The 25317-nt window shown below is 39.9% G+C and overlaps 1 protein-coding gene and 1 long non-coding RNA gene across 4 annotated transcripts in view; one reads left to right on the top strand and one right to left on the bottom strand.

Annotated features, from left to right (window-relative positions):
• The window catches only part of LOC128918236 (uncharacterized), a 37465-nt gene that overhangs the window by 3818 nt on the left and 8330 nt on the right, over nucleotides 1–25317 (bottom strand). The gene's annotated exons all lie outside the window — the stretch shown is intronic.
• On the top strand, nucleotides 1711–19921 carry GABRD (gamma-aminobutyric acid type A receptor subunit delta). 3 transcript variants are annotated; one of them, XM_054222180.1, is made up of 10 exons: nucleotides 1711–2342; nucleotides 5560–5685; nucleotides 11801–11913; nucleotides 12484–12551; nucleotides 13431–13651; nucleotides 14467–14549; nucleotides 16266–16403; nucleotides 17326–17481; nucleotides 18066–18277; nucleotides 18991–19921. In XM_054222180.1, exons 2-10 carry the CDS (start codon nucleotides 5636–5638, stop codon nucleotides 19288–19290), a joined length of 1341 nt encoding a protein of 446 aa, XP_054078155.1. In that variant the 5' UTR covers nucleotides 1711–2342; nucleotides 5560–5635; the 3' UTR covers nucleotides 19291–19921. The 3 variants fall into 3 exon arrangements, with proteins under 3 accessions (XP_054078155.1, XP_054078153.1, XP_054078152.1); XM_054222178.1 differs by lacking the exon at nucleotides 5560–5685 and having other exon boundaries at nucleotides 17329–17481; XM_054222177.1 differs by lacking the exon at nucleotides 5560–5685.

The raw sequence follows: 25317 nt of genomic DNA, 5'->3' as shown, positions 1-25317 counted from the left end.
CTTTGCAATATTGGAACCACTGACAGCAAAGAGCTTTTTCATGGGATCAAAGTGAGCAAGTGTAGTTGTAGAAATACAGTTCTTTCAGTAATGATTCTTTTAGAGGATTGCCACTGTATTTTTACTTGTTTTAATGGTCAAATTTGTAGGAACATCTATCCCCATATGTTGCCATGATGTACTTACACCAACACACAAATATACGCGCTCACACACTGACATATGTGCTATATATGTACAAAATACACATATACACACACTCATTCTAAAGGTGCAAACTGCCCCAGTTGACTTTTGCTATTTTTACAGATATATGCTGAAGACATAGAAAACTGTTCTTTTTCACTAGAAAATTAGATGGCAGCTGTCTAGGCAGAGAAGAGCAATACCAAGGAATTCTCAGAGTAGGTACACAGCTCATTGGAACATTCTCCTTAAGACTAGGGGGAAAATGAAAAAAAGTCAGCTGAAAATATTCTGAAAGGTGTAAATCTGCTCTGTTATACAGAGAGACAAAATCATTCTGTTCTGTGTGTCATCCTGTAAATTCCATTAAAAAATCTTTTGGTTTCCCTCCTCCAAAAAAACAGTTTTCCCACAACAATCCAACTACTTGAGTTTAAATTTAGGTCCTACATAATGTGCATTAGCTGCAGGTATGACCATTGAAATACACACAGGAAGGAAAAGATCAGAAAGAAAATAACCCCCCACATCATTCTTACACATTTATGACATATGATTTTATACGTGTGCGTATGCACATTTGTGTATGTACTGTGTATGTCTGTATGTATGTACACAATCTGTAGATAACCTGTACGTCTGTTCTCCTGGATCCCACAGGGCTGTTACTCCCCTCACCTGCCATCCCTCAGTTGCCGTTTGAAATACTGGTGTTAAATAAATACTGATACAAAATTAAGCATACAAAAAGATAAATCAAACACTTTACCCCAGGTGCATCCTTTCATTTGAACAAGGGATCTGCACATTCATTTTTGCTTTACAATACAATTTCTTTAAAATGTCTTCTTTACAGTGTTTCCTTTGCGGGTTGGTTTTAAGATTGTCATTCTAGACTGAACAGCACCGAAAAGCAGAGGAGGCGGAAGAGGAGAGAAGAAAAGAGTGAACATGGAGGAGAAAAATCGAGTTTGACCTGCAAGTCGGGATGAGAGCAAACTCCCGAGCAGCCTTCTGGCCGGGTTCCCTGCGCCCCTCCGGCCGTCGGTCCCCATCCTTCGGAGCAAGCAGAGGTCCCCAGAGTTTGCCAGGCACCAAAGGCGAAAGGGACACGACGTTACCGAGAGCTAACGATGTCAGCCCCCGAGCCACCGTGGGATGGAGCGTTGCAAATGCAGTTTCACAGCTCCGTGCTCGCTGAAGTGACCTGAAGCGTTTCGCTTTAGAGCAGCCCCTTTAGGAACCTGAGAGCGGCAAGGCAGAAGTTTGGAAAACCTCGGGTTGCCTCTTTGGGTTCTGCACCGCCAGTCTGGGACAGCTTTTAGAAAGCGGAGAGGTGGCAGCTGCCACTCGCCGGAGTCCCCCCCCCGGTCTGTGCTCCCTCTTCCCTCGGGAAGCGGCTGGAAGCCGGGCTGCAGCTGCGCTGGCCCGGAGCTGTGCAGCCGGGATTCGCGGAGGGAGGGCGGGCCGGGGGCGGGGGGAGGCGGCAGCGGGCTCCCAGCGCACAGCGACGCCCGGTCCCTCCACTTCGCAGCCCCTTGTCGGTGCCGGGCAAACTGCTCCTCCTCCGGCTGCGCTCCGCCCGCGCTCCATGGCTAAATCGCCTTTGCCCTGCGCTCGGGCTGCGCCTCCCTCCTCCCCCCCGCGCACAGGACATGTCTAGGAGCTCCGCGGCACTTTTACTTTGCTCCCCCCCGCGCTCGGTGGGATTAATCTCTCCTTTTGGAGGTTATTTTCGGCAACCAGCCTTGCGGGCGGGCGGAGTGGACGGAGGACGAGCCGGGCGCTCCCGGAGCGGCGCAGAAGGTTCGGCAGAGCGGGAGTGAGCCGGGGGGAGCGCAGCCCGGCGACCCCCGCCGAGGAGGCTCCCCGAGCCCCGTCCCTGCCTGCCCGCATGGCTCCCGGGCATCGGGGAGACTGGGGGGGCCGCTGCTGCTGAGCAACAAGACGTCGCTTTAAACTAAGCCTCAACTTGTCACAGCAAGAAAGGATGGCAACGCTACCGGAGCTTTGGAGCTGCCAAGAGAGCCAGGGAGCCTGGGTTTTGTTTGCCACTAAATGGGTGTATTGCCAGTAAATGGGAGTAAAATGGAATTTCTTACCTGGGTTTTTCCTGCCTTGGTTCTACTGTGCACCCAACAGCACAGGTGTATCAGGTAAGAAAACACCTTATTGTTTTTTTTTAGACCGGCCTTAGCCATTCTTCCGATGTGGCTGGGGTGGGAAATGCCACGTCTGGCTGGAGCTGTTCCTCTGGCCCCTGCCCATAGCTCCCATTCCCGCCTTCACCCCGGGATGCTCCCCACGGAGGGGCTACAACTGCTCGAATGGGTGTGCAGTGGAAAAAGGCGTCTTGGCTGAAGAGTTTCCCCAGTGTGCCCCATCTTTTTTTCTTTCTTTCTTCTTTTTCTAGCAGAGGATGGACTTCTGCCAATAGAGCAGCAGTTCCTTGGATTAATCAAGGGGTGTGTTTTTAACAGGATGCCTGTGGAAGCCTTTTCCCGAGGGCACCTACTCTAAATTGGGGGCAATCACTTCTTGTAATGGCACTGCACATCCCAGCGCAGCCTCATCCCCTTCAACAGCTCTGTAGGGGGCCTGCTTGAACATGAAACTCTTCCATAAAACCCAGCACAACCAGTGGGGTACTAACTGAGCATCTTTGCTTAGGGCCTCCATGGGCACAATTAAAAAACCCAAAATACAGACATTCCTTTCTAATGGGTTCATTAAGTCTCCTGAACTTGAGATAAGAAGAAGAGACTGCCAGAGATCTTAGAAAAAACGTCTGAAGAACGCCAACCATTTCTTAAAATAATAAATTGTAAAGATACATGTTTGCAATTCTCCGTCACATTTATTCTGAAGGTGTTAGCTAGGCAACCAGCTATGTTCTCTATATATTCTCTACAGATCTGGAGGCTGTGTGTGGAGAAAGCTTGCCATGATTATGCAATGAAAATATAAGGGGGAGTAAAATAGAACTTGCTGCATGTAAAAACATGCCTACATCATCCATAGAAGAGATGGCTGTGGTATTAGAGGGGTCTTCCTACTTCTACTTATAGACATTATTAATAGCTTCAGAGGAGTATAAGAAGCAAAGGGATAATTGTAGTAAGACATAACATTGCTGTTACAGTTTTTGGAATTAATTAGTGAGATCTGATTTTTTCACTGGGAAGGGAAAGGATGTTGCATTAGAGGAAGTGTCAAGTCAACTGCTCCTATTCAGGACTGACATAATCATTTCTCCTGTGACCTTGAATCTGTTACCCAGGGTCAGATCCTGACACCCTCATGCTCTGAAGCAATCCTGTATTACAGTGAAGGCAAAGAAAACACTGCTTATGACCTAAGGGCATCAAGATCTTGCCCATAATTTCAGTGATCCTGTTTCTCTATCTGCACTTGGGCCAGCATTAAGTATTTTGGTTGAAAAGTGGTGTTTGAGTATAAAAGAATTTAAAAAAAGAATTTTAAGGAAAAGTCAGCCTTCTCAGCCTCTGTCTTCAAGGTCTGTTTTTGGCACAGCAACTGCTAGGGTATGTGCAACCTCTAATTTGTCAGATAAATTATTTTATATTTGGATTAATTGCCTAGTTACTTGACTTTCTTCCTCCAGTTACACAATAGTGATGAGTTGTTTGTTAGAAATATAAATACTTGTGGCAGAGAGTAAGGGAAGGCAAATTCTAGCTTGTGAAATTCCAACTGCTCAGTTTGTATTAGTTTTCCAAATATGCCAAAGTGCAAGATATTCAATGGCCAAAGAAAACTGCTCTGTTTAGTACAACAGTTTTCTGAAGAATTGGGATTTAGCATGGCTAATGCAGAACATTGTTTAATCTTGTAAAAAGTGAGTAACCTTGCTTATTGTGTACTTCTGATCAGTTAAAAAGAACTAAACTAAAATTTTATGCTTGCATCGGTAAAACTACTCACACATAGATGACCTATGAAAAAAATTCCCTTTTAAGGGCCAAAAAAGCACGTTAACTTCCTCATTCTTCTTCCTTGGAGTTCTGGAATATGACATTACACATATTTTTGGTAAGAGATGCTTTTATGAAGAGCAATATTTTATTAATGCTGTGCTTTTATAATAATGGGTAAAACTGCCAATAGCTACATTTTATTGCTCAGATTTTGTTTTCTAAATGTAACGTCATTCATGGTTATGATGACAGAGGCCATCCAAACCCACGAAGTTCTCTGCTTGTGAGTTCTATGGACAGGTGTAAGCAAAAGCATATTCAAAAAAGGAAGAACATTTCAGCAAGTTCTGAACTCAGTGGTGTGACATAAGACTTCCCAAAGGCAAAATGCCTATTAAAATAATGTTAAGGCTTGGCAGAGGAGGGAAGCGGGGAATACACATAGCCTGCTTCCTCATAGCGTTTTTGAATATCCTTTCAGGCTGGTTTAGAGGGCTGTATTTGAAGCAGTTTCTCTGTCATGTGTGCTATTAACTGAAGGGAATGAGCCAAATTCAACCAAAGTCAGCACGTCCTACTAACGCCAGTGCTGTTTTCAGGTAAATATTTTTACAAAGCAGTGTTTTTTGGTCTGCTTGAGGCAGTGATTAGTGTCAAGAAATTTGGCATTTATATGATTGACAGCTCTTTGGGGCAAAGACTGTAGCTTCCATTATTTTATCACTTTCATATGCTGTGGATGCTGCAATAATAAATGTGTCACAGTGACTGAGCTTATCTGCTGAAATACACTAAGCGAAATATTTCTTCATTTGCACAGGAAAGAGTACTATAGATAGAAGTTTTGGGGTGTATGTCTGTACTTTGTAATTCTTTATTGACAGAGATTTTAATTCTCTATTTAAAAATAGGTGTATCTTTTATATTTAAGATTCTACTATGTTAAATGACTTTTATACATTTGCATAGAATTGTCCTTCTGTTGTGTGTCTCCCTCAGCCTTTTACTTCTATTTGTGGAAACACAGCAGCTTTAACACGTGAATATATGCAAAGAGAGGTCCATTTTCTGTAGCTTAAAACTCACAGAGTGGAAATAAGGGCTTTTGTGTTCAAAAGGTTGCCATGAATTAAGCCTAATGCTTTTTCAATTACATTTCAAAATACAAAACATATTTACAGCCAGCTTCACTTAGAGTCAGGAATGGCAGATGGGAAGGATACACATAACCGCTCTGGATAATCCTGGAGTTTGACAGAGGCCAGATTGTTCACTGACCTTGCAGGATATTCCTTGTCTTTTTCCCAAGAAAAAACTTTTCTTGAGTGGCAATGACATCTGGGACATTTGCCCCCAAAAGATTATCTCAAAGAAAATGAAATGTACTCCATTCCCAGTCCTCAGTACCAGTCAAACCGCTATTTCCATCTACCAGGTTAAAAGATTGATATAACAACTATGCCACAGTCCCCAAAAGAATCAGGTTAGCAGATTTAAAGAAGAAACAGGAGATGCAAGAAGAGATTTTCCACATCTTACTGCTATACGTGTTTGTCAAAAGGTTAGTGCACTCTCCCTACAAGTGTGACCTAAAATCAGTATCTCATTGGCCACTGACTTAAAGATGCTGCTGAGCTTTTGGCACCACTGCTAGAGCTTTTGGCACTGCTCTGCAAAAATAATATTGCTAATGTTATCGCTTCTTCATCTGCTGTACTGCACTCATTCACACACAACATATAGATTGCCTCTTTCCTTGCGGTAATTTAAATATTTACCAGATTTTTTCTAGTAATAGTGATAAATTTCTAGCAACCGTTTCCAAGCAGTGTTCTGGAAGATAGTGAAGACAGGCTAATACCTCACTTGCCCAACAAGCCCTTTAAAGGTGAGCTGTCCAAGTTGATTGATGCTTCCCCTCCAGATTATCCCACATTAGCAGAATGCGATGGTCCTGCAGCAGCTGGGAGAGAGATGTCAGCTCACATAGAAAAGATTTAGGGATATATGTACTTTCAATTCCAGAACCGATAGTATTTAGCTCTGAAAGAGACGCATTTCTTTGTCATTTGAGATTCATTGCTTTGAGTTGCTTTCCCTAATCTATCTCAAGCACAGTTTTGTTAGGCAAAGAAGAACTTCATAGTTTTGCCAAGTTTATCAATGGCAATTTCCTCTCCCCTCTATCTAGTGTGCAAGAGAACTAACTATTATTTTCATAGTTGAACCATCAGTAATCTGTTTTCTACTGCTAAACGAGCTCTGTTGAAGTTCTCACAATGCTTAAACTCCAGATATGTACAGATGCAAATATATTCTCCAGAATTTCTGCTTGAAATGAGATGTGTACAGAGTCAGAGTGTGGATGAAAAACCATCTTCTTCAGCTTTAGATTTGGGAATGACTTTCCAGAGTGGTATTAGTACACATGACTACGTTGCCGTTCAGTCAGCTACTCACCCCACTCTGGGCTGGTGCAAAGTAAAGATAAGCTTTTTGGTGAGCTGTTATGCCTCTTGAATTTTACAAACCAATAGCTTAATTTTACAAAGTCCTTTTCTTACTAAAACAAGCTTTAGAGCAGCTTATGTCAGGAAATGAAGTTGCTGAATCAACTAATAGTAGTTTCCTTTCTTTTAATCTGTACTGCTTACACTGTGAAAAGTTAATCCCTTCCAATGTGTCTTTTCTATGCTGGTCTTCCTTTTTCAGGTAGAATAAATGCATAATATTTTAGGCCATATATAATCCCAACTGCTTATCAAGGATGAATGCAATTCTCCCACCATCCTTCATGTAACTTTAAAGAACTCGATCTGATGTGCAGAAGTCTAGAGGAATGGCTCAAAGGAGTGATCACAAACTGCCATGAAAATAAAGGTCTGCTTTCCAAAGTCATCCTTTTTGACCAAGGACTGCTATACTATCCGCTAATATTTACACTTTTGTCTTCACCAGATAAAAAAGAAATGAAAGTATTACAGGTAGAATAATATTCTTGAGTTTGTCTTGAGGGACAAAAAAGAGGAGAATGGGAGATTTCTACTATGCTGGAGCACCTGGGATGACTTTAGACCTAAAGAGTGCATATTAGACTGACACAAGCAGAACTTGGAGACTCATTTACACCAGGCCAAATCAGACACCCAAGCATGCAGCCCCTGCTACATTGCATCTGTACTATTTCCCTTGCTCCATCAGCCTCCGTGTCAGTCTGACAAAGTGTAATTTGAAGAATATGTCTGCTTAAAGTGATCACCGGGTAGTTTAAAGGTACAATAGAGGTTCACAGAATCACAGAATGGCTGAGGTTGGAAGGGACCTCTGGAGGTCGCCTGGTCCCGCCCTGCTCGAGCAGGGCCACCCAGAGCCAGTTGCCCAGGACCATGTTCAGGCGGCATTTAGATGTCGCCAAGGAAGGAGACCACAACCTCTCCCAGCAACCTGCCCCAGCGCTCAGTCACCCTCCCAGTGAAAAAGCATTTCCTGATGTTCAAGCAGAACCTCCCGTGTTTCAGTGTGTGCCATTGCCTCTGGGCCTGTCACCGGGCACCGCTGCAAAGAACCTGGCTCTGCTTTCTTCACACCCTCCCTTCATGTATTTACGTGCATTGATAACAACCCCCTGAGCCTTCTCTTCTCCAGGCTAAATAGTCCCAGCTCTCTCAGATTTTCCTCTAGCCCCTTCATCATCTGCATGAAAGAAAGCCAAATATTAGCAAAAGCTTTTGCTAAAAGAATGGTAACTGTTTGTAAATGAAACTGTAGGTTATTCTGATTCACGTATTCTATTCAAGTATCTAGGAGCCGTTCTGTGAGCCCTATGCTAGTGTGCGAGGATGGCAGGAACTGAGTAATTTTGTTGCCCATTTCAAAGAAATTAAAAATGAACCAGGAGTATAAACATCAACAAAGTAAATCTAGCCATAAAATTATTTCAGCCGTAATACTTTAATAACCCCCACTGGTATTAAGTGTATATAGCTCCACTAACTTCAACACATTTGCTACACTGATGATCTGACCCTAAGGCTTTATTAATAATAGAAACAAGATTCTTTTTAATTGTGTCATGGATATTTAAGTAAAACTCCCTCTAGATTGTAATCGGCTTAAGACACATGGCAAGCTACAGCCCACAGTTTTTAACCCAGCTCTCTTCATTTTAACTTCCTTTTAGCTCTATGGCTCTCCTTAATGCCATTAAATTAGAATACTGACACAGGATAACTGCTGCATACTGTAAATGCGTTTTCAAAAAAGATGAGGCTCCTGGCTGTTCTTATAGTGACATCACTTCTTTACAGCAAGTGACTGACTGTAAGACAGTTATCTGGGGATGAGTTCTTGATGCACACAAGTAGCAATACCTATTGTGAAGGGGAGCAGCAGAATTTGGTTTGTTGTTTTTCTCAGGTCGAGTACTCATAAATATGCATGGTATTCTAAGTTTATAACGACTTGTACTTAGCACTTCTGTACGATTGCGTTTGTAGGAAGCAAAAGCCAGATCCTCCCACCCTCACAGACCAGGCATGCAAGATAGGTCTCTTCAGCGTAGTCACCTTTGGACTTGAGTATTGTTTTCAAACCACTTTACAGAACTCGGCTGCAGTTTTAGCAACAGGAGTTGCAAAGCACCATCTTCTACTGAAAAGGCGAAGAGATTTTGGGCAGATACATTCAATCAAGCATATTCTAGTTATTTAATTATGAAAAGATGTAAAGTATCATTCTTTATCTATAAAAGGAGCTCAGATATTTTACTGATTAGGAATACCATTACGCGTCTATGGACGAGACTTACAAGTTACAAATAAGTACATTTTTGAAGAAAATACTTTCAACATAGTCTCATATTCTCTAATCTGCCAAGGCCTTAATTTAAAAAAATTATTTGTTTTCTGTATCAACTGATAGCCTTAGTATTTCCAGAAATAGTCATCAGTGTAAAATAAAATAAATGAAAGAATTTCTGAACAGCAATGTTTGATGGTATTGCAGGAGAAAGCAAGCCCTTAGCATTTGGATCTTGCCAAGTATTATGAAACTATAATTTCATTTAAGTAAAAACTGACAGTTGGATGATTGAAAGAGCAGCACATAGGAAACAGCAGTCTGATAGGAAGAAGTGTTTATATAGTTGATGAGACCCAATAAAGAAGGAAAAACTTCTGTCAACATCTGTTATAAATCTTCAAAGCCCTTGTCTAAATCAATTATGTTATTCCAATTTATGTAGCTGAAAATATGGCTCTGAGTCTTCCAAGATCCTTAGTCAGAGGCGATATCGGAACCTGAGAAATATCTGAGATAGTCAGTTGAGATGAACATATAGCAGTGCGCTCATGGCAAAGAAACATTATAAATGCAATTTAATATATATCGCCAATTTTAACATTTTGCCGTGAAATAATGAAGTTTCACTTTGGACAGCGTCCCTAAGCTATAAGGTCACTTAAGCTTTAACAATTCTGTTAATGTAAGTTTTCGGTGTCCGTGCGGCTCAGAACTTAGATTTATACATTGTAATCCCAGAACTCCTTCCTTATATAATTAACTCCATACGTGTGGGGCAAGAATTTTATCACCAGGGCAATCAAAGATTTTTCTTTCAGTCCCCTGTGAGAAGAAGAGTTGGTTATTGTCGGATACTCTGCTACTGTGCTAGCGGTATACTGCATGTGCTGAGCTGAATGCCCAGACTGGCATATTCTGGAGAGAAAAAGCACGTGCTTTATGTGGGTCAATGTCGCATGAACACTCTAAGAAAGTTACGTAAGTACCAAGGCAGAGTATGTTTATGGTATATTATTCTGCAGCCTTTCACCAATGTTTAACGAGTTTCTCTCCTGTCACTAGTGACATATATCTCTCAAATGTCATATTTATTGATGGACTCAGTGGAAGTGGAAGGTGCTAAACAGTGCTCAGTTTTGATATGGTCCTTGCATTCAGATACTGGCCCTCTCAAACCACTGGCAAATTTTCTCTTTGCAAATAGTTGTGGTAGATGTTGTCACAGTCCTTCATTTATCCATTCCTGTCATGTCAATCACAGCGCTGGCAAGAGAAATTGTGTGAGCAGGCACAGATCTGCTTCAAATGAAGTCTGCCAGCTCAGTTTAAACAGTTAAGGAAGACAATATAAGCTTGCTTTGTTTATAAGAGATTATGGAATATCAACATAACTGCTTGTACCAGGAGGGTTGAGAGGCTGGCATCTGCCAGATGCTGGAAAATGGCAACAAGAAGCTGTGATAAAGTCTTCAAGGAGCATCACTGGATCGGAAGGAAGCATATGCCTAGGACCTGAGAGATGGAGGCTTATTTCTGGGAGGGGGACTGTGGCATGCTGCACAAATCTGACAGCAACATATTGCCTCCCAAACAAAGCCTGCTGCCTGTTGGGTGGCTCGCTCAGGCCCCAGGAGTGACTACAAAAGGCTGCGTGCATTATGGCATCCCACGCTCCTGACCTGAGGACAGATAGCCAAACACCCACACTGCCTGGTGCTGGCAAGTGCAAACCAGCACAAGCATGTGACCTGGGGCCCTCCTGGCATGATGGAACCATCCCTGTATGCCCAAAACTCTGGGGTGCCTTTGGGAAGGTGGGGCGGGACAGAGACATTGCAGTGCTATGGATACCTTGCTCACTGCTCAAGACCATGGACAGGAATGGCCCCAAATCCAGGGCCATAGTCAGGGCTCTTGTCCCTGCATTTCTAGGATCATGGAGAACACCTCAGGTCCTGGGACAACAGTTCAATCCTTCAGACTCACCACTATGGGCAGCTCCTTGCACTGCAGAACCATGGGCCCCTCTTGAGGTTTCTGGAGGCTCCTGAGTTGCTTGGACCGTAGACAGATACCTCTTTGGCTCAAAACCAGGGAGAACTACCAGGGCTTTTGGGTGCCATGGTCAGCACCTCCCAAGTTCCAGTGCCACAGCCCGCTCCTGCCGAGGTTTGAGTCTGGCTCACGGGCAGCTCCGTGCAGGGTCAGGGCCATGGGGATGCCTCCTTCGGTGCTTCCATGCTTTCAGCTGTTCACTTTTTAAGTGAGATCTCCTTTTTGACCATATCTTTGCAGTTTTCAGGTGTTTGTACACCACCTATTAGGATTGTTTTTCATATTTCTGAGGCCCAATGGTACTTTTCACAGTATCGAAGATGTTAAATCCAAATTCCAGCTGTGTAATTTTTACTGTTTTCCCATCACATTTGGCAATATACCAGCTTTCTTGATCTCAGCTGTTCCACAGTGGCACTAGGAGCTGTCACAGCTGCTGTGTCCTGCTACCCAGATAGCTGCATTTCAGCATCTACAGATGCATTTTATGCAGTATGCAAAGTATCTTGGTTTTCCTCATGCTTTCTTTGCATTTCTAAATCTGTTTTTTCCTGTTTTGTTTTTTAAAAGAAAAAACCTTTAAAAAGTATGTGCTTGTATTTCAGGAAGAGGCCATAGTCTTGCCTGAAATGTTTTGATTTAAACAGAAATATCTGAAATGGTTTTCCTATCTATATGCAGTATTTTTTCACTAAATTACCAGTATAACTGATTATACTGCATGGTCTCTGGGTAAAAGAAGTCAATGTCTTCCATTTTCTGTTATTTTTCTGCTTGTAAACATGGCCAAGTTCTAAAAGATATTTATTTTCTTTACCTAGAGCTATGAATGACATCGGAGATTACATAGGTTCCAACATCGAAATATCCTGGTTACCCAACCTGGATGATTTAATGAAAGGGTATGCACGTAATTTCAGGCCTGGGATTGGAGGTGAGACTTTGAGAGTAATGTCTCTTTTGTTTCTTACAATCCTTCTACCCTCTAATGTTTATGAACATGATTAAAGGTTGTGGTTGTCTGTTACTTGGGTACTGGAAATAATAACAATCAACAATTTGTTTGATCTTGAAAAAAGACAGACTGCACAACATAATTAGCAACACAGTCTTCTTGCTGATACAGTTCTTAAATCACTGATTTCTAAGTTGAAGGAATTTTGGATTACATTAAGTGACAATAATTTCTGCACTTGCTTGAAGCCATGCTGTCTGAAACTAGATGAGGTGGTTTCCAGAAGGGATTCCATAATTTCCAGTAGTTGTGATTGAATTTCATGCCCTTTGTCACTGAATTGAGATGTTCTGTTGGAAATTGAGGACGCAACCTGTAAAAGACTTAAATCTCTTCCACTAAGGTAGATTTTCCTTGGAAAGTGTACTTCATCATGGAAAACACTTTTATGAATTCACTCTGTATGAAAGAATTAACAGTCTTGGGTCATCTATATTTTTATAGGTACTATGATGATGTAAATCACCCCATTCAAACATTTTTTCTCAGGTCCTCCTGTTAATGTTGCTCTCGCAATTGAAGTAGCCAGCATTGATCACATCTCGGAAGTGAACATGGTACGTTATCAGCTACACGCACCAAGTTGTGAACTTATGTACTGCAATGACAGAAAGTGTAGAAAACTAACTAAATAGACACAGTTGATCCCCAACATGTTTGGAGTGGAGAAATTATCACAAGAAGGTAGCGCAAAGAACAAACATTGTATTTTAAGACACAGACAGAGTCTCTTCTGGCAGCCATTGGCAATTACAAGAATCTAGCCATGTATAAGTCACTGAGATTTCTTACTACAGTTAGCAAGGTTGGATCTGTGCAGCACTTACTAACAGAAAGCCTGATTTTAAGCATTAACTCCAACTTCTGTTCAAAATCCTTTTCACCACAGATACTTCCCAAAAGAAGCTAAAGGAACAATTGTGAGATGCTCCTCCTTTTTGTGTGCATACCTTTCAGTAAAGCAGTGGAGTATAGCAACTTACAAGTCACATGAACAAGCATAGGCATGAATTAACTCTGTTTCTGAAACACAATAGATTTAATTTTAAAACCAAAACTTTGACTTTCCCTACATTCTTTCCCTTCATTACAGTTGCACAACAGCTGATTTTTTAGTTTTGCTGTAAAAACCTTCAAAAACAAAAGTTGTACTTGTGTAGATTTCTGATTTTCTTACTGATTTTCTTCATTAAGACATACGAAACTCTTGTAACTTGTTATATATCACACTGACATCAAATCACTTTTTTATAAGCCCAAGCTTATCCATGGTAGAAGCGTATGACAGAAATTAAAATGCTAGGGCAGCTCTATGGTTGACTGAGTATAAAAATACTTATTTGCACAGGAAACAATACATTTCTAGGCTAATACAATGATTTTTGACCATGTGTTAGTTTAGCATCACTTTTTAATTGGGATTTCTCTTGTCATAGGAATATACTATGACGGTATTTTTGCACCAGAGCTGGCGAGATGACCGTCTGTCTTACAACCACACCAACGAAACTTTGGGCTTAGACAGCCGGTTTGTGGACAAGCTCTGGTTGCCAGATACTTTCATAGTAAATGCCAAGTCTGCCTGGTTCCATGACGTGACTGTGGAAAACAAACTTATCAGGCTCCAGCCAGATGGAGTCATTTTGTACAGCATCAGGTGAGTGAAAAAGAGTGCAAGTGTACTCTATCATGTATTAACTTTTTGAAGAGACTATAAAGTAATCACTCAGCTTTCCTAGGAGGATTTCCTACAATAATTATTAATTTAAAATGGAAGAAAGTACTGGTGACTACTATCAGAGATCCCTTTGCTTTACAAGGATTACACCGCCAGGAAGGTATCTTTGGCAAAACTAACACATTTTCTACTGAGTAATCACTGATCATTTTCAGAATGTCCTTAATGGGAGATAAGTATCTCATAACTATTTGGTCATCGGGCAAGGAGATGCTGATTACAGAGCAAAGATTCTGTTCTCCACCCTCTCGCTGTTTTCCAAGAGAACTATGAGCCTGATTTAGGCTCAGCTTCCCTATCTTTCAAACAGAAAAAGTACTATTTCCTCACTTGGAAGAGCGTTCTTGCTAGAACTCAGTAACTATTTCTAAAGTTAATTGTGTAATGTTCTAAAAATGAGTGAGTGTTCACCTTTGAAATTTTGAGTCTGAAGTCACCCTTAAGGTATAGATAGTGATCTTGGGGACAGCAGAAGGGAGCAGATTTGACTCAGAAAAGTACTTTTTATCATCAGAAATAGCTGAAGCATCCTCTGACATTAGACTTGACTTTTCTTCAGTTTCCCCCCACCTTTGGGTTTCCCACAGACGTAGTAAAGACAATATCCATAAGGACTTTGAAAATAGTTTCCTGTATTAGTATTAAGGTTTCAAAGTTTTCCATTTAGTCTTTGAGTTCTGAGGAAAAGGCTCTATCTGAATGCAGCTAACTGGTGTTCACGTTGCTTGGAACAGGATTACCTCAACAGTGGCCTGTGACATGGACCTTTCCAAGTATCCAATGGATGAGCAAGAATGCATGTTGGATTTGGAGAGCTGTAAGGGCTGAGTACAGCATTTTGTATAATCTGTATTGTTTTTAAAGCCTGCACATATGATACTTTGCTTGGTGGAGTTTGCTGGAATGATTCTGCTTCAGTCAATGATGTAAAGGGTGCCTTAGGATTTAGAAATAAAGGGTACAAACATGAATCCCTTCATTCTCTGTGTTGGTCGTTAGACTATGGACTGTTCAATACCAGTTCAGCTCTGATCCAGTTAAAAACTACAGATTTAATTTAGTGAAGATGAACAACCTACAGTTCTACTGACAAATGTCTGTAACTTTGTGCTTCATGTAAAACCTAATGCAGTTGTGACAGTCACTAGCATTACTGAGGTTTGCATCAAATCCAGTGAGAATAAGTAGAGAAGCCCACAGGCAAAATTTGATGTGCTATTTTTTCTTTATGAGAAAACGGGAAAAAGAAAGAATTCCCTGCTTTTAATGAATGCCATTGTGACTAAGCCATACATAGCCGTTTAGCTTGCCTAGGCATCCCTGTATCTGTTACACAGAAATCAATCACAATGCGGCATGGATTGGCTTAAATTCATTTGTACTCACAAAGGAGGGTGAAGAATGAATTTCTATCTTGTCCAATCTGTATTTTATCAGCATGTAATTCCCATGAGCATTAATACTTTTGAATTAAATGCACCATTGAAACAAACAGGGGCCACCCAATCAATGGCAATGGATTTGGCTTTTTGTGAGTTTTATATCAAGGACTCTACAAGTCCTGAGGGTTCCAGAGATTTGTGAATAGCAGTTTCTGAGCAGATCCAGTGGCCTATTGATGCAAGTTTCTCTTTTTCTTTTTTACCCCGACTTTGTTTTCTAGGCAATTAACCATGATAACATTTTATCCTGTCAAAAATAGCAATCTACAGTTTTACTTATGTAATCACCAAATGCAGAGGCAGCAGCCAGCGAACCAGCAAACAGTTCTCTCTCCCAGCAAGTTCTGCAGGGGGTTTTGGGGGTGGGTGAATTTTTTTCATTGAATTGGAGGTTTTTGATTTCAATGAAAAAAACATGTAGAAATAAAGCCTCTTTAAACAAATTAATGGTTGACAGCAAGTTGTCCATTACTGGCAAAACTAGCAAAGATCCATTTCCCATGGATTTGAGGGCACTGGGGGAATCCCTGACCAAGGAAATCTGTTTCCCTGACACTGCCTGACTGATACAGAGTACCTGTCCCATAAAATCATTGTGTGAACTTGAGATAGGCTTTCAGTACACTATGATCTGTCTTCAGTAGGACAAGCGTAAATAGATTAGATTTAGTAGTTATTTTCTTTTACAAACAGAAATTTCTGTGACTGAGATCCAAGCACAGTGCAGGAGCAGCAGGCTAGTTTGAGTGCTACAATAACAGTTACTCTACTTTCAATGAGTATGCAAATGAGCTTTTTGGGAGATAACCCGAATATTTCTCATGAACCTGAAGCGCATTGTGCCATACCACATATTGCTAGTCAGTGTGAATCAACTTGGATTATTCCCCCTGTAGGAAAGCTAGCCCAATGTGACAGTGGCAACATAGATGTTGCCAGGACAGTGAATTATCCAGACGGAATCACAGCATGTTTGCAATGGGACCAATGAAAATCCACATAGCAGAGGAATTAGAGTACTTCCACTACGAGTCGTCTAAGTGCTTAATTTCTTCCTCAAACTTTGTATTTATTCAGCTTTCTTTTGGCAGATGGCTACTCTTCAGAGGACATCGTCTACCACTGGTCAGAAAACCAGGAGGAGATCCATGGGCTGGATAAGCTGCAACTTGCTCAATTCACAATTACCAATTACCAGTTCACAACAGAAATGATGAACTTCAAATCTGGTAACAGGATCTGTCTTCAATTCAGGGACAGTATCTGACTGTTCCCTGCACAGGGAAACCTCCTATATCTATAACAGAAAATCCCTCTTCTTAAGTAACTAATTTAAGAACCTGTCAGGTTTCTGATAAGAGTTTTCTTTAGCGTAGACTTGGAAAAAAATGCCAACTTTTGCTGAGCCTTGAGGTAGCCAGTGTAGCATATTATGTCCTCTAGTTCTGTATGTTTGACAAAATACTCCACGGACACAAGCCAGACAGCACTTGATAAAAAACACCTGAGGTATAGCTCACATTTTCTTGACCTAATTTGCAACTTCAGATAAAGAAAAATTTCCATTAGCCCTGATGTTATAAGGCTTATGACGTACAGTCAGAATATTCTAATTCTATCCAGTAGAAGTCAGTGGTGTGTATGCGTATCACTGGGTTTACTGCAATGTTTGTAAAAGATTGGAGTCATTTCTTTCCTGCTGATTTTTCATCCTCTTTCATGTATTCGGATTCTCATTTATGCTGCACATCTCCTCTAAGCTCTTTTTTTGAGTTTGAAATTAACTTGGCCTTTTAAAAAATCTAAATTTAGTATCTGGAGGACTTTCTACAGCAGATGATAAGACAGTACACATTTTGAAGCAATACTGTTATTCAAGAAGACTCATGATTTTATTTTCAGATCTGGCATTGATATGACCTGAGACAAATCATTTGACCTATTCTTAGCTAACTGCTGATGAGAACTGCAGTGCCTTGTGCAGGGTTTATGAAGACTAATTGAAAAACATTCAAAAAAGCTTTTTGTGATCCTTGTCCTAAAGATGTTTAAGAATGTAGATCTGTATCATTATAGGAAATGCTATTTTGAATATCAGTTTAACTGTAATTCACACAGTCAGAATCTTTCTTTGTCTGCTCTTTTTTCCAGCAGGTCAGTTTCCCAGGCTCAGTCTCCACTTCCACCTTCGGCGAAATCGAGGAGTTTACATCATTCAGTCTTATGTTCCTTCCATCTTATTAGTGGCCATGTCATGGGTATCCTTCTGGATCAGTCAGTCAGCTGTGCCTGCCAGAGTGTCGTTAGGTAAAACAGATAGTTTGGGGAACTAAAAGGGAAGGATATGCTAAGTTGTAATTATGCTCCCTAATAATCCTCATTTTCTATAAAGGTGCATTTATGAATGCTATGGTTACATTTGCAGAAGAGAGGGCCCTTTAAAAGATTTCCCTCATGTTTTAATTTGCCGTGCTATCAGAGCAGCTACCTCAGTAAAGAACAGAAAATAACAATCTAAAGATGGTTAAAAGCAACAGTGAATGTGAGGCAGATACATGAAAAAATTGATTTGAAGGTACTGGGACAGTGACAAAAAAATATTCCTAGATCTGGTGGATCTGTTTTCCTTAGTAAGGGTTGCAAGTCCAGATGCAAAACTTTTTGAGGGTTAAGTCTTCCGGTTTTGTTTGTCCTGATCTAGAATGAACCCAAAGACAACATGTTCAAAGCTTCCTTAGTCAAACATTACAAGCTCCCCTGTTTTGAAAATCAGAAACCACGCTATCAAGGGGCTTCTACTATGACAGTATTCCTCAGCTTCAGATTAGTAAATACACTTACTATAGCGTATACTATGATATTTAAGTAAATTTTCTCACACTACTCTGCAGGTATAACTACTGTTCTTACTATGACTACACTGATGGTCAGTGCCCGGTCTTCGCTACCACGAGCATCTGCCATCAAAGCGCTTGATGTTTACTTCTGGATTTGCTATGTGTTTGTCTTCGCTGCACTGGTAGAATATGCATTTGCACATTTCAATGCTGACTACATGAAAAAGCAAAAGAACAAGATAAAGGCGAGAAGGCAGAGTGCAGAGGTCAGTAAGCGTAATGCTGTGAATAACTTTGCAAAAGCAATCACCATGCATTACGACCTTCTTCTACCCCCTTTGAAAAACATAATAAAAATGTCCTGGTTAATTCTTTTCTCAGGTTAATAGGACAAGCAACCAAATGAAACTGCTAATATGCCCTTGCAGCATGGTTAGCACTAAAGACAACATATTCTTACGTTGTTTGTTGCTGTATTTAAGATAGGAAATGGAGAATAAGAGATAATGAGTAAGAAGAGGGGCAAAGTGTGTCCTGAGCCAGATTTGTACGTCTTACATGTTGAGAATATATCTAGACCCTTTGATATTTGTAGCGGATACAACTTATCCATAATAATTTTCTGTCCCACCTTCTCATTGTCTCAGCTTTGATAAGAGTCTGAGAACTGCCTATTGGCTTTGCCCACAGAATGGGATAACTGTCTCTTTTAAATCACTCAATTTTTTTCAGTCAGGAGGACCTAAGCATGCTGCCTCAATGGTGCCTTTTTAATTCAAAGCGTGTAAAATTATAACCAGAATTCAGACGTGGTAGCACAGTCTTTCAGCAGTCCTCTACCAAAGCAAGTGATAAATGCCATTCAGCGCTTATGACTCCCATAGGAATGTCACCATGTCAGTATCATGGCTAGCTTGGATGAAGTACACTACTTTTGCCCTATAAACTGCTATTATAGGTTCTCCTCTTTCCTTTACAGGTAAACGTGAAGAATGCCATTGTTCTGTTTTCCCTTTCCATAGCTGGTGTGAACCAGGAACTGGCCATTTCCAATAGGCAGCACCGAATTCCCAGAAGCCTGCCTGGATCATATGGCACAATAGAAATAGAAACTGGAGAGACAAAACGGCAGCAAATAATGAAACTGGACAAAAAGAGCGGTCTGAAGTCCCTCTTTAAGCCCATTGACGCTGATACCATTGATATATATGCCAGAGCCGTGTTCCCAGCAGCCTTTGCAGCAGTCAATGTTATATACTGGGTTGCATACACAATGTAAAAAAAAAAAAAAAAAGAAAATTCATGTGAAGAGCTACAAATTGACCAATACCTACAAACTAAAAAGCCCTTGCTGAAACTGTATTGAACCATCTCTTCTGAAAACATTTTCCAATGAGCTTGAGACATTTCTAAAGTCAAGAAAGTCCTGTGATCCCTACTAAAAGCAGCAATTTATTACCAGTCTGATTTGGTGCAGTAATAATTGTACTCTGCCAAACAATCCCAGCACCTTATTTCCTGTATTACCATGAGACAATTTTTCATATGTACATATTTGCTGCAAAAGTTTAAATCTTAAATTACCATGGTTTTCCTCCACTTTAAGGGTTGATCAGTAATGAAGATTTGGCTTTTCACACTCAGACAATTTCCTTTTTTGTAACGGAAGAGCTAATTCCTCACTTGCACACAAGTGATTTTCTGCATCTGGCCTTCTGTGGGATGGTCTAAGTTTAACAGTAGTGGTAAAGTTGGAGTTTTTAATCACAAAAATCTCATGAACAAAGTAAAAGGGAAGAGAGGGGAGTGGGGGCTTTTTCTTAAATTATTATTTGTCTTGGATAAAGTATTGAAAACATTTCAATGCTCTTAGTCACAGCATGAAATAAAATATACTACATAAAATTCTACTGAATTGTTAATAATGACTGTATTACATTTCAGATCTAAGCTAATGAAAGGTTAAACACTTGAACACAGAAAACATTCATTAGTTTAATAGGCCCAAAAATAAACAAAAGTGATTTAGAAACACAGGGAAAGCTCAGGCTTTCTATGTTGGATTGGGAAAAATTTTAAAGGTGCTTGATAATGAAAGAACTCAGGCTCCATTTTCAGGAAGCACTTTAGAATTTGTTCTGTTAATTTTCAGTGAGAGTCTACCATGTGCGCGTCTGAAAATATCCCATTTGCATCTGTCCCTAAATAGCTGAGTGAAGTAAAAAAATGTCATAAATGGCTTTAAGTTACTCAGTTGCTTTGGATATTTTTGCCATCTTTTATTCAGAGGCTAACCTAATATGTTAGGCATCTTTAATAACTTCAAATAACTTCCATTATTTGACAATGAAATTTGTGGGTACTTATACACACTCTTTAATTCAGGGCTAGATCCTCGCACCCGACTCATGCAAAATAACACTTTGTTCTGTAAATAATTCTGGTGAACTCATCAAATGAACACCGTAATCACAACAAACACAAGTTTCATAATTAATCTCTAAAAAACTCCACAGCAAATACATTGGGATATGAATTAAAACAAGAGAAATATTGTTAGCGTAAGACACTTCAAAATGGAAATTTTTTTGGAGGATTTTGTTGCCTTGAAAGTGAGAGGTTATTTCAAATATAGAGACTGACACAAAAGAAAATACGAAATGAGAGGGGGAGGGAAAGAAGGAAGCAAAGCAAGTGGCTGAAAACTACGATGGAAGGGAACATGGGGAGGTGTGAGATTAAATCAGCCGGAAGATGTAGATAAGACAAGAGTTGCGCTGGGCTTTGAAGATGGGGATCTTGAACGTAGTGGCCAAAGATTAATAGTTGCAATTGCAATAAGGATGAAACAAGCTTTTGATCACAGTGGAGTGCATGCACATTCCTCCTGCCTTACTTATCTGTGACATATGGTTTGATTTCATATGAGAAGCACTGAAAGAGCCTTTTAACACAGATTTATAACTTAATATTTGTTCAATATCACTGAAGTAAGAGAATGATCTTGAACTGAACTATAATAGAAAACACGCCCCAAAGCCATGCTTAGGTTCACCTCAATCTTTAGTTTCTGTTTAATGGAAAAACTATCTACCAACAGCGTGCTGGAAAGCATAAACTGGCATCAAGCTATAATTGTTCCACAAAGTTCTTACCAGTCTAGCCCTGGACTGAGAAACCTGGATTCTGCTCCAAGATCTTGCCACTGACTTGTTGGGATATCTTAATTAAGTCATTTCACTGCATCATCTGCAAAATTGATATAATGATACTGATTTCTTTCCTATATCTTTGAGTTTTACAGAAGAAAAACCCTTCAGGAGAGGCAGAAACTCTTATTCTCCAACTAGGTAAGTCTGTCCAATTAGTACTTATGTGGTGCTCTTTACGATAGTTTCTGAGAATTTCACATACTGAATTAAAGCAAAGTATCACTCAACTTTCACCTTATCCAGAAAGCTAATTAAATTCTGCATCTCCTTCAATACACGCAGGTAATCAGGCTTTTCTTTTTAATTCTGCTTCTCCTGTTTCTTTTTTATTTTTCTTGGTGCTTGTTCTTGATGCTGATGAAATGCAGAAATATACCTTCCTTTTTTTTTCTAAGCATGTTTTTGGTCATAACCACTTTCTCACAAAGGATGTTCAACCCCTCCTGCTCTCTTCTGAATCATTCTTACTGTTTTATATAATGATTAAGTGCAGAGTGGAATAAAACCGTCAGAAGCGTGACTTTACAATGCGTTTTCCTTACCAAGTTGTTGCTTTTTCCATGATCCTGGGTCAGGTCCTTGACATATCTTAACTCCCTTTTCTACCTCTCCTTTCAGCTAAAAACTGAGCCTTTTCAATGTACATCTTACCTAATTCTTGTCTGGCCTCAGAATCAAGGAAGTTTAAATGTAACTCTTGGATGATGCACATTCATTGGCAATGCAAGATGGTAGGCAGGTCTGAAACATTCTGTGCAGCACTTTGTATCACCGCAAGAATACTACACTATTTAGAAAGGCCATAGTGCCTTACTCTTCTCGTTATACTTGCATAAATCAGAAATAATCTTTGTTGTAAAATCAGTAGATTAATTACTGCTGTGAAAGCAGAGTCTAACCTTTTTGTATCCTGCTGGTTTCTCTAGCTATTAGTTTATTTCATTGCCTGTCAGGGTTAGTATCTAATGCTAAGAGTGAAATTATTGACTAAATCCGGCTGAAAAAATACTCATAGCAAGTTCCTGTGGAGTGTAACTCATAAGAAAATAATCCATGATTTTGGAATTAAAGTTATTAAAGAGCAGAGAACAAAGCATTGACCTAGTCCCTCTAGTGTGCAGCGGCTGATTATTTAGAGTAATTAGCAGGAAGGCAGCTGCAGATATTATAAAGGCAGTGTCTAATCTAATTACTTCAACAGTAATAGTTTGTAATTGTGCACCTGACATAACTCCTTACACTGAAGCCAACTGAGTAATCGCATGGGGTTATTGGACAAAATTAGTTGCTTCTCCATCTGGGAGACAGTCATAGGCTTCATGCTCTGCTGGCTTCTTCAAAAGGTTTATTGAATGAATTTTTCTGTAGTTTGACTGCAGATCTTCAAGGTGCACAGCTCAGTTGTGACTGATCAAAGTAAAAGGTGGCAGCAATCTTTTCCTCAAAAAATCCGAAGCCAGAATGCTAGACTATCACAATGTTGTAGACAGAAGCATAAATAAAGGGGGGGGGGAAAATCTTAAGACATTACAGGCAGTCAGAAATGTGCACTGTGAGCATGCATATGGCAATTGTGTCCATTCCAGGAAGGAGGTGACTCAGAGGAGAACAGGTGTTTCAGCTGCTGTCACTGCATTTGCATGAATAGCACAAGACAAAACACCTCCATTGTGAAGAGTGGGATTCTCTTGAATCTGTTTCCAGGGCCATGAATAGAAAAGTCAGATGCCATTCAAACAATTTTAAGGAGAAACTTCAGTATAGGAGTATGGTATAATGATTGGAGTTTTGCATAAATTTGAATCTTGTGTACTTTTGGGTGTGCTTTACTTTTTTCATTTAAAATCATCATACTCATTGCACTCCAATACCCCATACTCATTCAACTCCACTTTCATGATGCCCTTAATAAACAGAAATAAACTAAATTTTTGAAACCTGGCTTTGGATGGGTTGTACTAGCACCAAGGGGTGGGGGGAAGAAAAAGAAGAAAAAAAAAAAAGAACGTGATCAGAAGGCACTTTTTCTGTGCCATACCTGAAAGTATTTGTATTCCTTTCAGCAATTTAGAGTACTGCTCTGTGGACTGGCGTGTCTGTGAGAAAGAGAGTGGGATATGTGTTAATGTAATCATTCTAAATGTGGAGTGTTAATAAAATGTAGATATACAGAAATTGGAGCTTCTAGAAAACGGACAAAATAGACATTCAAACTATTGAACTGGAAGATAAAATGCATTAGAAGGAAAATCAAAATGACCTCAGAGATTTCATCCCATAATGAAATCCTGCCTATTCAGTGCCCAAGGGCTATCAAAACTCTACTTTGGCCTTGACAACAGGAAAGAAAGTACCATTCTGTATTCATGAGTGCTTTCCGTGGGGCACTTATGCAGATTTCTGTATTTATGTTAAAAAATAGCTTTTGCTGCCTCAAGAGGTTGAAGAGTCAGAAAGCACAAGATGAAGAAGAGTAAGATACTGCATGATTTGTTTGAAAGTAATGCTGGCAGTGACAGCTCTATTAAGAGGTTAATATATAGTCCTGTTATCGGTAAAAATTAAAGCATTTATCCAAGTTAAAGTAAAAGCTCTCCCATCAGTTCTTAACTGGTTTGCTAATCCAATAGATAATGTAGCGAAACCAATTTAACTCAATGAGGCTTCTACTGTTGGTACAACAAAACACTTAAAATGATTGCTCTGATTTTAAATACTCAGAGTCATTAACCTAAGAAAGCACTTCACATTAGGAGGAAAATGGCACCCCTGCATATTTGTCTATGAAGCAGAATAGAAAACAAAAAGCTTACTGAAAGTTACTGAGAATATTTTCATTAAAGAAAAATCTGAAGCAACTCCCTCATGCCCTCTTTGTTATAGGAGCTTAAAACACTTGCAATGGTTGAAAGCCTATTTGATGTTACAAACATATATAACTAACTAATATTTCTTAATGAAAACTGAACAAAAACTTGGCAATGAATATGTCTATTTGGATGGATTTGGTAGCTGAAATGAGAAAGGCACTCTCTCTTTCTGTCTTTATAGCTTGTGTCTTAAATGAACTGAATTTGAGGATCTAAGCCCATGGTTACATAACGTATTAGGGATCTGTTCTCTCCTTATAGCAGCTATATGTCAGGGCTATTCCTGTTACTAAGTCCTGCACGGTAAAAACAAATCTGAGAAGACAGTCAAACCCAGGCTGTCAGAAAATATAGCACCAACAGAACTAATAAGATGTTATTGGGAGTTCACTGTTCCGCAAAAAGATTGGTCCAAAAAAAGAAATCCAAATATCCTTCACTTCTGAGGTATCCAAAACCTTTAGATTTACTCTAGATCACTCTCAATTTAGGACCAGCCAATACATAGGACTAATTCCACTGAATGACAGATCCTCTACCCCGGTGTCCAGTCTCCATCTTTTGGTACAGAGTCTGTCATGGAGCTGCTGAGTATCTGTGTCTTTTGCTGAGATCAGTAATGCTCAGCGCTTTCAAGCATTGTTCTTTGTGTTCTCAAGTGGAGCAAAACCAGACAACGTCACAAACCAAAGTGATTTTATACTTGTAGGTCTCATCTACACAAAATAGTTGTACTGATTTAACCAAATTAGTTTCACACGCTCCTTTTGACAGTACTCTCATTTCAGCTCACACAGAAAAGAGCATGCAAGCTACTGGCAGAACTTCCCTGTGTAGACACAGCCTATGAAATTTCCATGAGGGGATTCACCAAAAATATTTTAACTTGTCTTTTCAGAACTGTTTAAATGCTTAATTGGAATAATGCTTTAAGATAATAAGGAGAAAGGTGCTCAGAAAGGTAAAGAATATTTGAAATAGGTAACAAATATCTTTCAGGCCTTGAAACTAAGTTGTTCAGCAATAATTAGCCCTGCAACTAGTCCAGATTTCACCTGATAAGAAGAAGATTTCTGATAGTGTCCTACAGATGCATTAAGGGACAGGGGATGTAAACAAATATTTGTATTATGAAACTGACTGTGCATTCTTTATTTCCTGATTACTTTTAAACAGTTTTTATATTCCTGTAGTAACCATAAAACATTAACCAATAGTGAACAA

This window comes from Rissa tridactyla, chromosome 16 (genome assembly GCF_028500815.1).
Source record: "Rissa tridactyla isolate bRisTri1 chromosome 16, bRisTri1.patW.cur.20221130, whole genome shotgun sequence".
In the NCBI taxonomy this organism is placed as follows: Eukaryota; Metazoa; Chordata; class Aves; order Charadriiformes; family Laridae; genus Rissa; species Rissa tridactyla.
The sequence above is the reverse complement of the archived record's forward strand: the minus strand, read 5'-3'. Positions and strand labels throughout refer to the sequence as shown.